Here is an 18,108-nt window from a genome sequence, read left to right on the forward strand (position 1 = left end):
ACACAGCCGCCCACCAAACCACACTGGTGACCACGGCCACCAACAAAACAAACAAGACGAAACAAAACGTGTCTCTCCTCCGCGCCGCCACACCACGAGTGGACGAACGCACGAGAAATGCAGCCAAACTTACTACACCTCTTCTAGAGCAACAAGCCCGTTGCTCTAACAGCCATGGTCTACCCAGTAGCAAGCCAGCTACTCAACAGGAGGGCACAACTCCCAGACCAATGACTAATGAGTACTGTTAACGCACAGTCCAGCCACACGTGTCTCTTACTGTGCCGAGAGCGTACGTGTTAACTCCGCTGAAGACTGGCCGGTACTGAGGCGAGGCTCGCAGACACAACAAAATGGTGGAAACAAAGAGAGGGTGGTTGGCCGCACAGCGGAACAGCGACAGCCCGCGCTTTGGCGGCCAGAGGCTACACATATAATATAATTAAATAAAGGGGAAATAATGCGGTGGCCCTCACACGCCCTCCCTTAAAAGAAAAACATTTTTTACAAAATTTTTTTAAAAGGCATGGAACTGATTAAAGGGAATGGCCCCGGGACAGACAATCGGCCACAATGTTGTCTGCTCCTTTTATATGTCTGACAATGATATTGTACTCTTGGAGTAGAAGACTCCAGCGAGTTAAATGCTGATTTTTAAATTTAAACTTTTCTAAGAACTGAAGGGGGCTATGATCTGAATAGATGACTACTTGGGGCCCATAAGCGGGGATGTAAATTTCAAAATGCTGCAAGGCTAGCAAAAATGGCAAGCAGCTCTTGCTCAATGACTGAATAGTTCTTTTGGGCGGGAGTAAACTTTTTCGAAAAATAACACACAGGGTGGTTAACACCCTGGTCATCAGGCTGCAATAAAACTGCGCCTACTCCCACCTGACTGGCATCTACTTTCTGAAGTCAGGGGCCTGGAGCACTGGCATCTCGCATAAAATGGTCTTCACTCGGTGGAAGGCGCTCTCACAGTCTTCACTTCAGGCCCACTTCTTACCCTTTTGCAAGAGATCTGTAAGAGGTGCCAGGAGGGACGAATACCCCGGTACAAAACGACGGTAGTAACCTACCACTCCTAAGAATCTCTGCAAGGCACGGCGACAGGTCGGTGCGGGGAACCACCTGATCGCTTCTACTTTGGCTTCAGGAGGAGTGATGTAGCCATGGCCCACTCGGTAACCCAGGTATTGCACCCAAGCTTGTACAAATTCACACTTCTCCAAGTTGACAACTAATCCCGCTTCCTGGAGTTGTGCAAAGAGGGGCTTCTACATTAGTCAGATGCTCAGCCCATGTTGTGTCATAGATGACCACGTCATCAATGTATACGACACAGTGGGTCAGACCATCAGTAACTCGGTCCATGAGACGCTGAAATGTGGCTGGGGCATTTCGCAGCCCATAAGGCATCACTTGGCACTGATAGATAGCGCCGTTGGCCACAAAACTCGCTATCTCCTTAGCCCGCTCCGTCAGTGGAACCTGCCAGTACCCCTTGACAAGGTCCATTTGGTGATAAAAGTAGCTGACCCGATTCGGTCCACAGAGTCATCTACACGGGGCAAAGTGTCTACTTTGGTTAGAGCATTCACTTGCCTGAAGTCAATACAAAACCTGACCTTGCCATCAGGCTTAGGCTGCAGGGTGACTGGGGAACTCCATTGACTGTAAGTTCGAGTAATGAGCCCATGCTCAAGCATGTACTCCAACTTCTTCTCCACCAGTGCTTGCTTCATAGGATTTACTCGTTAGGGGGGCAGTTTGACAGGCTCTGCGTCCCCAACATCAATATCGTGTTCTATCAACTGTGTCCTGCCCGGGACACTGCTAAACACAGAGGAGTACTTCCTCAGCCGCCAAAGCAACTCATCTTGCTGATCCCCTAAGTGTTCAACCTTCTCTTTCAAGAGATGGAGGCTATTCCGTTCCCACTGCCCTGTAGGAACAACAGGTTCAGGCCCAATAACTTCTGGAGCCTCTCCCTCCCGGCAGAACTAAAAGAGCCCTTCTGGCTAGAAGAACGAAAATAGGGCTTCAGCATGTTAACGTGACACAGCTGAGCCTTCTTGCGCCGGTCAGGAGTGACCACCAGGTAGTCGAGGTCACCTACCTTCTTCTCTATAACATAGGGGCCACTATATCGGGCAGCAAGCGGCTGGCCCTGAAGTGGTAACAGCACGAGCACTTCATCTCCAGGGGCAAAACTCCGATACTCGGCCCTTCGGTCATAATACCCCTTCATACTCTGCTGGGCCTTACACAGGTGGGCCTGCGCCAGCTCTAATGCCTTGGCCAGTCTCTCTCGACTGCTCATGAGGCTCTTAAGCAGTGAGACAGGGCGCTCAGGCGACGGCTGACACCAAGCCTCCCGAACAACGTCGAGCGGTCCACGCACTCGGTGTCCAAACACTAGCTGATTGGGTGAGAAACTCAAGGACTCAGTGGGCGCTTCTCTCACCGCAAATAAGACAAAGGGGACACCCTCGTCCCAATCCTTATCTCTCTCCATGCAGAAACTCTTGAGCATGGTCTTGAGAGTTTGAAGATGGCTCTCCAGGGCTCCCTGGGACTGCGGATGATAAGCACTGGACACAATATGCTTGGTCCCCCACGCAGTCATCGTATCCTTAAACAACTTTGAAGTAAAGTTGGTCCCCTGATCTGACTGCAACTCTGCTGGCAATCCAAAGTGTGTAAAGAAGGTTAACAAAGCCTTCAGCACCACCTTAGAGTGAGTGCTTCTCAGGGGAATTGCTTCAGGGTACCGCGTGGTAACATCCATTATGGTCAACAAATACTTGTGACCTGCCCTGGTGGTAGGCAGAGGACCTACTATATCAATCAAAACCCTCGTGAAGGGAGGATCAACAGCAGGGAGAGGGTGGAGTGGCGCCACAGGGGTGTCTGACTCTCTCTCTCTCTCTCTCTCTCTCTCTCTCTCTCTCTCTCTCTCTCTCTCTCTTTTTTTTTTTTTTTATTTAAACAAAACTTAATACAAAGGAACATGTACCCAAAGGCGCACTGTCGTGTGCTACCTATTCTAAGGGTACTACAATCTATTTCTCTACAATATTTACAAGACTTAAAAATAGATAATATACAAGATGGTCAGCATGTAAATGGAGCACTATTCGTTTCACTTCACTAGCACTATTCACGCACTGCACTACACTGAGTGTCACGTCACAAAGAGTGTCAGAGGAGTTGGCAGTGTCTGTCTCCACTTATGTGCCATCAGTTTGACACTGTGTGTGTTCATCTCCTGGACGTGAGGCACCGCGGCCGTGAACAAGTTCCACATCCTGGAGACGCGTCCTGCGAAGGTGCGTTGATGCTGACACCCGTGGGATCGCGGCACCTCTACGGCGTCACCACCATTGAGCACCGTTCTCGTGCTCCGTGCGGTGACTCTTAGAGGATGACGCAGCCCTGCCAGATGTGGCACTCTTTGCACCTGTGCCTTATGGAACACTACGATCGCCGCCACGTCTCTGCGGTGTTCCAGTGAATCAAGGGGACGCTCAGGCTCTGGGTGAGGTGGTAGTGCAGCATCTACTAGCCGTATGGCGCGGCGTTGGATGCTGTCCAGTCTCCTTCTGTGTGTGGCGGCACAGGACATCCAGGAGAGAGCTGCGTATTCAAGGTGGGGCCGCACCTGTGCCTTGTACAGCAGCAGTCTCCCTTCCTGTCGAGGAAACTGGCGATCCTTCTGAGAGCGGAGATCCTGTGAGAGGCTTTCTTGGCAATGGTTTTGACATGCCTGTCAAACCTCAGCCCTCGATCCACCTCCACTCCAAGTATCTTGACGTCATCTTGGAGTGGAGAGCAGCAGCGCCAAAGACAACTTTCCTGCCATTGCTGCCATGGCGGCTGGGGACCGAGAGACAACCATTGCTTGTGTCTTCTCCGGCGCGAATGTCACTTGCCATCGAGCACCCCACTCCTTTATCACTCGTAGCTGCTGATTGATGGCCTCAGCAGCCCGCCCACTGTCCTGGCGTGGATAGGTATAGGAGAGGGTGCAGTCATCAGCATAGGCCATGACTCCTGGCAGTAGCTGGAGAAGATCATCCACGTAGATATTCCACAGGAGTGGGCCAAGAATTGAACCCTGTGGCACTGATGCCTCCACAGGCAGGGACTCAGATGTTTGCCCGTTGACAACCACCTTGAGGCTTCTGTCCTGCAGGTAATTTCCCAAGAGTCGTAGCAAGCCACCCTGGATGCCTTTAGCACGAAGCTTTTCTAGTAATCCGTTGTGCCATACTTTATCAAAAGCTCCTGCTATGTCCAAAGCAACCACTATAGTGTCCTTGCCGTCGTCGAGGGCGTCCTGCCAATGCCTGGTGAGAAGCATCATTAGGTCGGAGGTTGACCTTCCAGGTCTGAACCCAAACTGTTGGTCTGAGAGGAGGGCATTGTCCTTGAGATGTCTACACACCACCTCTGCCACGACCCTCTCAAACACTTTACCCACCACTGACAACAGGGATATGGGTCTGTAGTTTTTTGGGTCCGTCCTGGAGCTTTTTGTGTACAGGAACTACTCGAGCCTCCTTCCACACTGAAGGCCAGACGTTTTCCCGTACACAAGTTGTGAAGACTTGGGTGAGAGGGGCAGCCAGTTCCTGGGAGCATCGCTTCAGCAGGTGCGGGCTGATGTCATCAGGGCCGGTGGCTTTCTGTGTGTCCAGCCCCGCAATAATCGCTTCACCTGCTGATGCGTCACCTCCACCATGGTGACAGTCTTCTCACATTGCTGGACCAGCTGAGGCGGTGGCTGCTGTGGATTCCCGACCTTCATTTTTCCAGCAAACAAGGAAGCCAGCAACTGTGCCCTCTCCTTACTGCTGGTGGCGACAGTACCGTCCTGCTTGCTGAGGGAGGGATGGATTCTTGGTGGCCAGTTCCTTGTTTGTCCTTAACAAGAGACCACCAAGTTTTGTTTCCTACGCCAGTGCCACACAGTTTCCGGCGCAGGCTTTCCTCCCACTTTTTTAAGGCCCACTTGCTGGTTACCACCATCCTCCTGCATGCAGCCCTGTGCAGGTCCTTGTTGCGCCGAGTCGGGTTCCTCTTGTAGCGGAGCCAGGCAGCATACTTTGCCTCGGCAGCAACACGGCAACGGTAGCCAAACCATGGCTGATCCGTCGATCTGGTGGTGTATTCCCTGTGTGGGACGTGGCGTCTCTGGAGGGCGAGAAGGTGAGAGGTGAGTGCAAGTGCTTCACTCTCTGCTCCTCCCTGTAGCAAAGTGGCCCATGGGGTGTGGGTCAGGTCGCGGCGCAGGGAAGCCCAGTCTGCTTTGTTCCACAGCCAGATGGTGCGGGTGGTGGCCTCGTCCTGAGCCACGCCCACTTCCAGCTGTGTCAGTACAGCGTGATGGTCAGAGCTGCCCACGAGCCCCAGCTGATGACACTGAAGCTTGTCTTCCTGGTAGTCTGAGATGACAGGGTCTAATGTCCCTCCTCGTTCATGTGTGGGGAAGGTGACATGATCTGTCAGACCCTGCACCTCAGGAGATTCTCGTAGGCGTCTCTTTCCAGGTGGTGATTGAGATCCCCCACAATCAGCACGTGGCTGCAGCTGTGTGCCATCATCAGGTTGTCTAAGGTCTCAGTCAGGTACAAGAGTGAGTCAGGCCCTTGTCGCGGGGGGCGATACAGGGCACACAGCAGGAGGGCTGAGCGGTCTGCCAGCATTACTCGGAAGTACATCATCTCCATCATTGGAGGCGTGTCTATGTCGAGTAGCTGGGCCTGCATTCCTTCCTTGAAGCAGACAGCCACTCCACCTCCTGTTCGCTCCTGTCGGTCCCTCCTCACCCAGTGGGTGAAGCCCTGCATCCTGCCATACGTGGGCTCCACCTCACTGTTCAGCCATGTCTCGGTCACCACAACAACGTCTGCATTGTGTCGTTGCACACAGTTGTGGTATAAGTCTGCAAGGTTAGTCCGGAGACCACGGACGTTGCTAGAGACGACCTTTAGTTGGCGGCGGGGCAAGCTGGCTGTACCATGGTGAGGGATGGTAGTGAGCGAGGCCTGCTAGTCCGAGGTGGTGGTTAGGGTCCGCGGCCGACTGCTGGTACTGGTGAAGAGGAGTGGTCCACTGCCGCCCCTGGTTCTGATTCCAGATACCAGGCTGAGGAAGGAGTGGGCGAGGTTGTGGCAAGGACTGAAATGAAGTGAGGGGGTGGGCGGGCTGAGGCGCTGCAGGTGGGAAGGGTGTGGCTGTGTATCTTTCCACCGTAAGAAGCCGCTGTAGGAGACGCTCCTGACGTAAATCGTCAGTTCTGGCGTGGCAAGTAGCAGAAGTGTGTCCTTTCCGTGAGCAGTACTCACACACTTTTGCCTTGGCTCGCTTTTGTGTCTGCTTGGTGGCCTGGTGAGTCCTCAGTCCTTCGCTGGACACCCTCCTCGCGTCCTGCTGCACTTCCCTCTTAGATTTCTTTTTTCTCCAATCTCCTGAAGTGGTCTGAGGAGAGGTTCGTGGGCGAACAGAGGCACCGCGATCTACTCCGTTCGCTGTGTTTATGGAGGAAGAGTCCCTGCTGCTCTGTGTGGCGGTAGACGTGGTAGTGAGTACCGAGCAGTCACTCTGTGTGGCAGAAGGAGTGACAGTGGACGCTGGGGAGGTGTCACAGTCGCTCTGTGTGGCGGTGGAAGCAGTGGAGGTAGGCGGAGCGGTCGTTGTTTCCCGGGCAGGCGAAGGGAAGGTGGAAGTGGAGAAAACAGCTGCGTACCGGATCTGTTGCGGTTTATCCGAGCTCCACCACGTCCTCCACCTCTCAGAGTCCTGACAAACCACCTCCCAGTGTTCGTCAATTGACTCTGCGTGGGCGCTGACTGCCTGAGAGCGTGTGGCTACTTGCGTCTGGCGCTGTTTTGACGCTATCAGCCTGTCTGCTACTCTGAGAGCCGCAGCAAACACGTCTCTGTGCTGTATGATCAAGTCTCTGTCGTCCTGGAGGGACTTAATCACACAGTTTTGTTGAGAGGCTTCCTCAGTGAGCTTCTCAACTAGTGAAACTAGCTCTCTCTCTCCAAGCCCTCCCACTGACTCTCCCCACTATCGTCCGGTAGTGGCGTGGGGGGTGTGTCAGTCTCCTCGCTGATGTAGATGACGGGGTCCGGGATGTTTGCTTGGAGTCGTAGCTGTTCCGTGTAGCTACACTTGAAGACTGGCGTATCCCCAAGGCAGCTGTTGTGACAAAGGTTACGGCAGGTTTCCTCGTCACAGCTCACGTGTTGAGTCTTAAGTGTTGCTTTGCCACAAACGCAACACCAATTCTGTGGCTGGTAGCCAGGCAAGTCTCGCCTGGCTATGGGGCGATGGGCGGGGCTGGACATTGAGGGAGAGGATTAGTGATTCCCTGGGGAATTGTGGAGCCAGGTGTGGGAGCGACAACGAGTGTTGGCTCTAAACGACACGTACGACACTAACACACTCGTGAACACAGACACTAAACACTGGCACAGAACACAAAGCACTTCCCCACAGGCGCACAAAAAACACACGACACTAACTACCTCTCCCACAAGTCAAGCCAAACCAGCCACGGAGAGAGAGATACAGGTTGTTTAAAAAAAACTACCTTGGAGAGATTTGGCAACTGTGTGCTGCCTTAGGCCTCGCGTCAGGTCAGGCCCGGGTCTCGGTCACTGCACGGGTACAAGCACTCTTTTCAAGTGATTTTTAACACTATTGCAAGGCTTAGCACACCTTACACTTTTACATGGACACCAGGACACTTAGCACTTCAAGCACTGAAATTTTCACAACACTGCACTTTGTTAAACCACTGTAACACCACGAAAAACACGGAGCTACCACGTGCGTGACCTCTCTCTCTCTCTCTCTCTCTCTCTCTCTCTCTCTCTCTCTCTCTCTCTCTCTCTCTCTCTCTCTCTCTCTCTCTCTCTCTCTCTCTCTCTCTCTCTCTCTCTCTCTCTATATATATATATATATATATATATATATATATATATATATATATATATATATATATATATATATATATATATATATATATATATATATATATGTTCATTCATGTAGTGTCGTGAATGAACACGGCATCATCCTGAAGCGACATCACATGGAAAGCAACACCACCATCCTAGTTAAAGAAAACGACAAAAGAAGACTCAAGATGACGGAAGCAGTACATATCTACTCAGAAAACCTACCATCAACATACAACAGCAGCCAGAATCATCGTTACCATCCCAGCGACAGCCACACGGAGCTGTAGCCGGCTGCTCATTGGCCGCTTCAGACGCTCTGACTGGCTACTTGACGCGATTACCTGCTTCCGCCGCCCATATAAGCCCGCATCCTCACTAGTTGCACTCACTTCTCTCCTGAAGATGGTCTGATCAAGACCGAAAGACGTCTAGAGAAAATGGACTTTGGCACACTACTCTACCAACTAAAACCGGACGAACGCACCCTTGTGCGAAAAACACAAAATACGCTGTACAAAAAGAATAATGCAGACCTTGCTGTTGACTTCAATAGTACATGCATTCAAAATGGTCTACTCTGAAATATATATATATATATATATATATATATATATATATATATATATATATATATATATATATATATATATATATATATATATATATATATATATATATATATATATAGTTTTAGGAGCAATCTTACACCGAGGTCAGAAGGAATTAGGAGACAGATGTAGGCGGTGTAATTGAGCACCGATTGTGGTGTGGTGCAGGCGGAGGCAGCAGGCGATGGCTGCTCTGGCTTGCGTTGCTTTACCTGTTTAAATCTTGTAACGATTCTCGTCCTTCCCCGCTGATGGACCCCCTCCATTCCTCTCCCCTTTGCTGCATGCAATCCGTGCGCCATCTCTTGCTAGCTCATTTTCCTAATCGATTCCTCCATCCCTCCCATTGAACCCGTATATCCTCTTAGTATAGAATTCTTGCAGACACCGGACGAAAACGTCTGCTTGGGAAAGAGAATCTCCCACCCCATTTTCTTTCAGTTATATTTAAATTAGCCGACGAATTCGTCAGCGTGGGCAATTAAGGGTTATCCTTCAAATATATAAAAAGAACTTACTGAACTTAAGATCCTCCACGGGATGAAGCATATTACAGCATAACACGGCCTCCAAACAGTTACCAAGACAACACAGATACACTGGTGGCAAATATTTCTTTAAAACAAATCTATTTAAAACAAGTAATGGCGAAAAGCTATCAATACACCCTCTATCTTTCCTTCCTTTCCCTTTCCCTTCTCACCTGAACCCCTCCCTCCTTAGGTGCTGTCCCATACATCCTGTCCCAGCCGCCACATCCAGGACCCTGCAGGAGGTACGAGAGGAGGCAGGGATGCGCTGAAGAACGTCCTCTAAGATCACGTAAGACGCTCTACACCTGTCCTCTCTGATTGACTGCGTGTATGTGTCGGGGAAGGGGCCGAGTGATGGTGGAGATATGGGAAAGGTCGTGGAAGAGAAAAAGTGAAGGAGAAAAGATGGGAATGTTAAGATTAATTGCATGTTATGTTGAGAGAAAGAAGATATTAAGACTATTTAACCATTATCAGAGTTTAAGAAAAAAGAAAAGGAAGGAAAGAAGAATAGAAAGAATGAATTAACAAAAAAAAGAAAGAAAGGTCGTCGAAAGTATCGTTGATTAAAAAAAGTTACAAATGAAAGAGAAAATAGTAAATTGAAAGGATGAAAAAATGAAATGAAGAAGGAACGAACGACAGAAAAAAGAGAATACGGATGAATACAACATACAGGGTGGAAGATGAGTTCCGTGTGGACATTTTTTACAGGAGAAAGTTAATGAACATAATGTATATACACAAACTCATAATAGACTTAACTTTATGAAAACTATATCATCACCACCAACACCACTAACAACACAACTAACAACACTACCTCATCGTAAGTCTTTGCCCACTTGTCATAACAGGCCGTCACCTCTTCCCTCTTGATGCCTGGTCTAAGTAATGCTTCATTGGTCTTCTTAATTCTCGCCTCCACCGCCTTATCGTCCTCTGGCTTCACTATTGACATCTGTGCGGAGCAGCGTCGTCATCATCAACTTTTATTTCATTTGTTTTTGTCTGGTAACTAAATGTGTTGTGTTGTATTTTTCATTTTCGTTTTTATTATGGTTTCCGATATTTTTTCTTTATTTTTATGTAATACAGAAACTCTGGCCAAAAACAAAAAAGAGTAAATGGCATTTACCGAGTAGGTCATAGAATCAACCAAAAGAATGGGATAAATGTCTTGAAATCTCCCTCTTAAATGAATTCAGATCATGGGAAGCTGGAAATGCAGAAGTAGATAGGGAATTCGAGAGATTACCAGATAAAGGGCTGAATGATTGAGGGAACTGGTTAACAAATGAATTATAGAGGTGAGAGAAAGAAGAAAGTCTTATACAGCGAGGCCATGGGAGGAAGGAAGGGATGAAGTTCACAAGATTAAAAAAGAAGTTGGTATGCAAATAGCGGTAAAAGATAGCAAAGCGGTGGTGAGAAAGAGACTCACGACAGTCATTCATATAAGAGAAATTGATAAGACGAGAAGCTTTTAATTTCATCTTATCTAATAAACCAGTGTGAGTGGAATATCTCCACTCCATACATACGAAGAGTGTTCCATACATGGGTGGATAAGGCCACTATACTGTTGGGAGGTGAGAAAAAACTGGCAGAGACGACGCAGAACGCCTAACTTTATTGAAGGTGTTTTAGTTAGAGAAGAGATAAGAAGTTTACTGTTTAAGCCATGTTTTCGCTGTGAACTTGCGCTGAAATGACGTCATATCTACGTCACAACTGCGCAAGATAAATCAATTTCAGCTGGAAATCATCTTAATTCCAGTGCACGATGGTCTAAACCTATATTGAGATGACGTCACACTCCAACTCATTACGCCTCCCCAGATGGGAACTGCCTTGTCGTGGTGGGGGGAGGGGGGCTTGCGTGCCCCTGTGACCTGGCGAGCTAGGCTAGAGGGGGCTTAGGCCCCTGCTCTCCACTTTCGAGGGGAAAGGGCTACCCAAGCTAGTAAGGTCGCCAGTGAGGGGCCAGACTAAATGGTTCCTACGTAGGCTGCCAGTGGACCAGCGGAGCCACCCGCTGGAGGGATCGCCCAATAGGGGCCGTCCTGTGCTGGATGGTTGGGTGTCCAGACTGCGATGCTTTGGGAGGGGGTCTCAGCTCTGTCGTGGACAAACATTCGTATCATGTGGGCCTTTTTAAAACGACTGGTCCGCATGGGGACGAGGTACCCCGTCCACGGCAGCCAGCGCTCCCTCCCATTGTAGTCCCAGTAGGTGGTTTCCTTGCCCTGGAGCCAGTTTTTGTGTAACTTTATACATATGGTTAAACACAAAAAACTGTCAGGTTCTCGTGAGGTGGCTGACCTAGCCTGCGAGACGTTATCTTCAGGTCTGAGTGGGAAGGAGGATTCCCCTCCATAACGGCCTCCCACAGCAGTCTCCTGTTCTGGGAGTTCTTTTGAGGGATGCATTTCTGCTGCATGTGACTCCCTTTTGATGGTAAATGTTAATCCATCTTTTTCTTATCACGCCTTGCACTCCCTTCTCAAGGTGTATGGCACGGTTCTCCGTATTCGACTTGTTTACGATAAGGGCTTTCCGTCTAATCGCTGCTATGTAACGTTTCTGTCATGCGATGAAGCCCGTTTGGCTGTAGAACATGTAGCATCACTGCCCCTTGCTGGCTCTGGCTTTAAGACAGAACTTCTCCATTCTCGCAATATTTCGGAAAGTGACACGGACTACATCCCAAATCTTTTTGACCACCATTCAGAGAGTTCAGTTCCTGAAGTCCGCCAGATCCCGCCTCCACGTTGGTTTGTGGCGTACTACAGAAATGGGCGCGGGAATTTCATGCATGCCTCCCGGTACTTGTCCAAAGAGATCGGCACGATTCCTGAGGGAAACCTCAAGAAATACGGGAAGGGGGTTTTCGTGCGAGCTAAAGATATTACGCAGGCGAGGATGTTACAACATCTCCCATGCCCTACTGAAAGCATGTTTAAGACTGTGAAGGCTCATCCCAGCCTTAATTATAGTAAAGGTTGTGTGTACAGTCAGGATCTTTACGAATTTTCTGAAGAGGAAATACTGGCTATGTGTCCTAACTCAGTCCAGAAGGTGACTAAGATGAGGAATTCTACCAACATGGTCCTTCCCACCTTCTTTGGTTCCACCCTCCCAGACCGTGTTCATATCGGTCCTATCAATCTTAGGGTGACGCGTTTTGTTTCTCGCCCTCTTCAGGGTTTCTCTTGCTATGGGTACGGTCACGGTAAAAGCTCCTGTAAGGAAGCTGCTCGATGTGGTAATTGCTCTGCATTAGACTCACACTCTGAGGAGCATTGCAATGCTGCAGCTTATTGTTTCCATTGCCGGGATGCTCACCAGGCGTTGCTAGGTATCGCCTGGAGCAGGACATTCTACAGCTTGCTAACACTCAGTTCATCAGCCTAGGTAGCGCCCGCCGTGAACTCCTGTACCGCCAGAAGGCCGGTACTGGTGCGACATCCTATGCTTCATTGGCCACTCGCTCTTCAGCTGAGTCTGCTGGTCCAAAGACAACTCCTGCTACCTCTCGCTCTGTTGGGGCGGGTGGTCCTGTTCATCTGGTTAATAGGTTTGCCCTTTTGTCTGACGACTCAGTTGAGTCATCTGTAAGAAGTGATGGGAATAATCCGGATATGACCAAAGTCACCCATGTAGTGGATGTCCATTTGCCCCCTGTATCGCCTAAGCCTTTGAAGGTCCTGACCAAACGGCACCGCGGCTCTGCGGAGTCGATAGATTTAGCTCAGCCTAAACAATCTAAGGTTTCTCGCGGTATACATGATCATGAGTCCTCCAGGAACCGTTCTGCAATGGTAGCGTCAGTTGTTTCTGTCCAGCCTTTTGTGACGCCCTCTGTCTGATGAGGACGGTCTTAGCATGGAGACGTCCGATGATATTGTCACAGCCGTTCCTCGTGGAACCGCTGTATCAAAAAGTGCAGTCCAGTCTGACCCTCGTCTTCCGATGACCGGTAAAAGTGATGATGGTTCGCATCACTCACCGGTAGGCCGAAAGGCTGCGGTCCAACGACCCGGTACTTCTCAACTCCCGGTGTCTTCTCGTCGGTTGATTATTTCTAGTCAGGTGAGTCACAGGCAGCCCATTCAAAAGGTTCGCCTGTCCTAAATAGTCATCTTCAAGCTTCTACAGTGGAACTGTAGAGGCCTTCGTGCCTCAGGGAGGGGAACTCCGAGCTTTACTGTCGGAGTTCTCTCCAGTCTGTGTAGATTTACAAGAGAGTATGCTAGGTGATAGTACTTATTCTAGTCCTCCTGGCTATCGTGCCTTTTTTAGCAATCCTTTCCCTGAACAGGGCCACTACGGTGGCAGAGCTATCCTAGTCCGTCAAGACATACCTGTTGTCCCCTTGCAACTCAACTCTCCCCTTCAGGTGGTTGCTGTTAAGGTTTTTATGGGACGATCCTACACTATTTGCAGTTTATATCTCCCTCCTCGGGTTCCTGTTTCCAGGGATGAGCTTGACGGCCTGGTGCGTCAGCTGACTCCGCCTTTCCTCTTGTTGGGAGATTTTAACGGCCGTCACCCATTGTGGGATGAAGGTGCTAGTAATCCTCGTGGGGTTTTAATCGGTTCTTTATTGAGGATGAGGATTGGAGGTTTTAAATTCTGGGATGTTACACATTTCCACAGTCCTACTGGGACTTTTACAGCTATCGATCTTTCTCTGTGTACATCTAATTCTTTCTTTGATTTTACTTGCCGGGTCCTACCGGATTTACACGGTAGTGACCACTTTCCGATTTTATTACAATCTGTGAACTCTGAGCCACAGTCCCAGCCCCCACGCTGGGTTTTAGACAAGGCAGACTGGCCTCGATTCACAGACCTTAGCTCTTTTACCCGTTGTTACGTTCACCGGTTAAACTGGTAAGATTGGCATCGGAGAGCCGGTGAACAACAACAATAAAAAAAAACACTGCAGGTTCAACTGGTGAGGAAATGCAAAAGGGGGGTCACTTTAAAAAGCTACTTTAATAACCCATAATGAAATTGACACATATATAACAAGAAACATGAAACACAGATATATAACATGAAACACAGGAAAATGACATACACATATACATATAACACAGTAATAAATACAACAATAAAGAACCCAACTTAATACCTAACAATAATCCTAATCCTATATAGAGGCAATGTGGAAAGCACGGACGAGGGAAGTGATACTTATGCGGTGTCGCAGTGGTGAAATGCTGGGTGATGGTTGATCCCACGGCAGAACCAAGAGGCGTTGTGTTCACTGGTTGAGGCTTGGATCTCAACTGCCAATCCAGAAAACCAAGAGCTGGCTCAACACTTTCGGTTGAGTCGAAAGGGCCGCGTGAATCCAACTTCGGGACAGTAGCCGGGCTTCATGAAACGGTGACGTGGAAGGTTCACGAGACGGTGGCGTGGAAGGTTCACGAGACGGTGACGTGGAAGGTTCACGAGACGGTGACGTGGAAGGGAGGCGGAGAGGTGGCGAACGAGGTAACAAGCAGAGGAGGTGATGGTAGTAATGCATGTTACGGGCGGGCCGTAACATTTCCTCCCCTAAGACCTCCGTAATGGGCTCATGAAGGAGGTGAGACGGAGATCTTGATAAGGCGTCGGCGATGATGTTGTCCACCCCACCACCAGACACAGCACCTCGCAAAGGAAGAACCTGCAGAAGCTTGAAGCGCACATCGGAGGGACGATGACGAGGAGGCGATACACGAGCCAGACAGCGGTGACGGTGGTGAGAGAGACCAGCCAGAACCAGATGAAAATGTAGATCTTCTCGTTGATGATGTTAACCGCCAGCACACACATGGTGTCGTGGGTCTCGATGGTTCCCGAAGGACGAACTTCCTGAAGGTGCACTTGGTGACTCTGGGGAAGATGCGTGTCATGGGATCGATGCGCTTCTCGGGGTCCATGTCAGGGAAGTTGATGACCTCCGTGCCGTAGGTGAGGAAGGTGCCGCCCAGGAACAGGTCGGTGAAGTAGATGTTGCCCTCCAAGTCCTGAGTTATGTAATTTATAGCCCTCTGGAAGGTGGCGGGAGCATTAGACAATCCAAAGGGCATCACTGTGTATTGGTCTAGTCCGAAGGGAGTGATGAAGGCGGATATTATTTGGGCCTCGTCCGAGAGAATCTGGTAATAACCTTTAAGCAAGTCTATAGTGGTTACAAATTTGGCTACTCCTATACTATCTATAAGGTCCTCTATCAAGGGCAATGGGTAGGAGTCTGGTAATAACTTTTTAAGATCAGACTGTTGTGAAGGTGTTAAGGAAAGAAACACCTCATCAAGGTTGGACATGATTTGGCTGTTTGAGGGGCGTCCTTTAGGTGACGAGAAGAGGAAGTCGATGTCGGACTCTTCCTCGGGGGGCACAGGACCAGACTCCTTCCCTATCAGACATACAGGTACAGCGCGAGACAAGTCGTCCTCTGGTTCTCTGGAGTGGTAAGGTTTCATTAGATTAATATGAACAAGTTGGGAATCCTTACGACGGTCAGGAGTGTGGACCACATAATTTAATGGGCTTAGTTTTTGAGCCACAACATAAGGTCCCATGAACTTACTGTGAAGAGCATTGCCTGGAGTGGGAGAAAAGTAAAACCTTGTCTCCTGGTTTGAAACTTCTCATGACAGATTTGGGAAGAGAATTCTGTTGCATTTTAGTTTGAGATTTGAGGAAGTTTGATTTAGCAAAAGATCTGACTTCACTGATTTTATTCTTAAGGTTACTGATGTAGTCAGACACACTGGGGCTTGAAGGAGTATTTTGAGTAAACCATTGATCCTTTAATATTTTGAGAGGCCCCTGATCTGTCTACCATAGAGTAATTCAAAAGGAGTAACCTAAAGAATCTTGAGGAGATTCTCTTAAAGCGAAGAGAAGGAAAGAAATACTTTCATCCCAGTCTCCTTGATGCTCCAAGCAATACTTCTTCATCATGGATTTTAATGTTTGGTGAAACCGCTCCAGACAGCCTTGGGATTGGGGTGGTAAGCCGAGGAGGTAACATGGTCGATGTTTAGCTCATTCACTATCTGTTGGAAAAATGGCTAGTGAAATTGCTACCCTTGTCAGACTGAATTTGTTTTGGAATTCCTACCGAGGTGAAAAAATGTATTAGATGTTTTACAATGGTCTTTGATGTGATGTTCTTAAGAGGAATGCTTCAGGGTACCTGGTAGTGGGATCCATGAGGGTTAACAAATACTGATTCCCTTGTTTGGTTTTGGGTAAGGGCCCTACGCAGTCTAGTATGATCTTTTCGAAGGGCTCCGTCTGAACTGGAATAGGCGTCAGAGGAGCTGGCACAAGGCGTTCGTTAGGCTTACCCACAACTTGACATATGTGACATGTTTTTACATAGTGTGACACATCCTTTTTCATTCCTGGCCAAAAGAAATGTTGAAGAGCCTTCTTGTAGGTTTTTTGGATGCCTAGATGACCTGACAATCCATCATGAGCTAGTTCTATAATGGCTGGTCTTACAGACAAGGGGATGACAACTTGATGGGTTTCTGACCAGGTGTCTAGTTGTTTCAGTTCAGGTGGTCTGTAGGAACGCATCAGGACTCCTTCCTGATAATAAAAACAAGGCAATTTAGACATATCCTTTGTCTCACTGGCAACATGCCTGATCTTAGCTAAAGTGAGATCCTGTTCCTGAGCATTAATCAAATTCTCCTTTGAAATGATGTTATTATACAAGTTGTCAGTAGAGGCAATCATTGGTGGAGGAGGTGATGAAAAGGCAGGGGACTTGGACTGAGACCTGGTGACTGCACACACTGGGAAGAAGTGAGGGGATGTTTCGTCCAGGGTCTTAGTGGGACTTTCTGTTAAGGGAGAATCAAGAACAATTAAGTTTGGAACAGCCAAGTTACCCGCAAGATCATTACCCAGTACAAGATGTACCCCGGTACTGGCAGTTCACCAGGTTTAATGGCTACCTCAACCTCTCCTGAAATGAACGGGCACTGTAAGCTAATATTAGCCAAGGGATAGGAGAGCTGTGATTCGAGACCTGTAAGGATCACCTTCTCCCAGTGAAAACCTGTTTGATGTTAGGGATGACATCTTCCCTTAAGATGGATTGGGCAGCACCTGTATCACGCAGAACCTTGATATTTATTGCCTTGTCTTTACCATCAGTCAAGGACACTTTACCTTGATACATGTACGAGTCATAAAGTTCTAGAGGAGAGTTGACAGGGTTAGCTAGGGCCACTGGTTTCTTGTTCTCAAATGTGTTAGGTCTAGGGACACAAAAGAAAATTGACGTTGAGAACCCTTGCAATTTGGGTGTCTACATTTCTGGATCGTGTGTCCTGGCTTCTTACAGTATGTACACCAGGGGGAATTATATGCATTTGGCGAGAATCCGGTTGGCTTACCACCCGCGCCCCAAAACCTTCCCCAAAGGAGGACCTAACATTAGACAGTGAACCACGACCTCTACTACCCAGGGATCCCATCAACAAAGCAAACGCATCAGCCACTTTAGCGGCAGACATAAGCTCACTCTCTCCCCGTTCTTCCACATGCCTCAGAATATTAAAGGTAACTTGTTCTTCCATTCTTCCAGGACCATTAGATTGAGCAACTCCGAAAAGGTGGTAATGTTAAGGGCGGCTAACCATTTCTTAAATTGTCTTAGTTTCTCACTAGCGAATTCAACATAGGTGTGAGACTCTGGTTTCACATACTTTCGAAACTGCTGTCGGTATCCATCAGAAGTGATAGAGTAGGCGTCTAGAATGTTACCTTTGATCTCTTCATATTCTACCTCATCACTAAGGCCGTTGTATACCCTATAAGCTTTTCCTACTAGCTTAGGGACAAGGAGAGACACCCACTGATCCTGGGGCCATTTATTCCTATGAGCAATGCTCTCAAAAGCGCGAAATGACCCGTCAACATCAGATTCATCAAAAGGGGGAACTAGCGGAGCAGCTGTAGCAG

The 18,108-nt window shown here is 48.7% G+C and overlaps 1 protein-coding gene across 4 annotated transcripts in view; it reads right to left on the reverse strand.

The window, feature by feature from the left end:
- Positions 1-18,108, reverse strand: part of LOC123509095 — a 43,789-nt gene that overhangs the window by 11,461 nt on the left and 14,220 nt on the right. For 3 of the 4 annotated variants that reach the window (XR_006676118.1, XR_006676119.1, XM_045263234.1), the window contains exons 2-3: positions 9,944-10,081; positions 9,291-9,442 (exon numbers count right to left, since the gene is read on the reverse strand). The exons of the other annotated variant lie outside the window; for it this stretch is intronic. Coding sequence is in view for 1 of the 3 variants with exons in the window: in XM_045263234.1 (XP_045119169.1) it covers positions 9,291-9,442; positions 9,944-10,081 (290 nt within the window). In the remaining 2 variants the exon portion in view is untranslated. The remainder of the gene's footprint in view (positions 1-9,290; positions 9,443-9,943; positions 10,082-18,108) is intronic. 4 annotated transcript variants of the gene reach the window in all.

Source organism: Portunus trituberculatus, chromosome 26, assembly GCF_017591435.1.
Source record: "Portunus trituberculatus isolate SZX2019 chromosome 26, ASM1759143v1, whole genome shotgun sequence".
NCBI classification, from domain to species: domain Eukaryota; kingdom Metazoa; phylum Arthropoda; class Malacostraca; order Decapoda; family Portunidae; genus Portunus; species Portunus trituberculatus.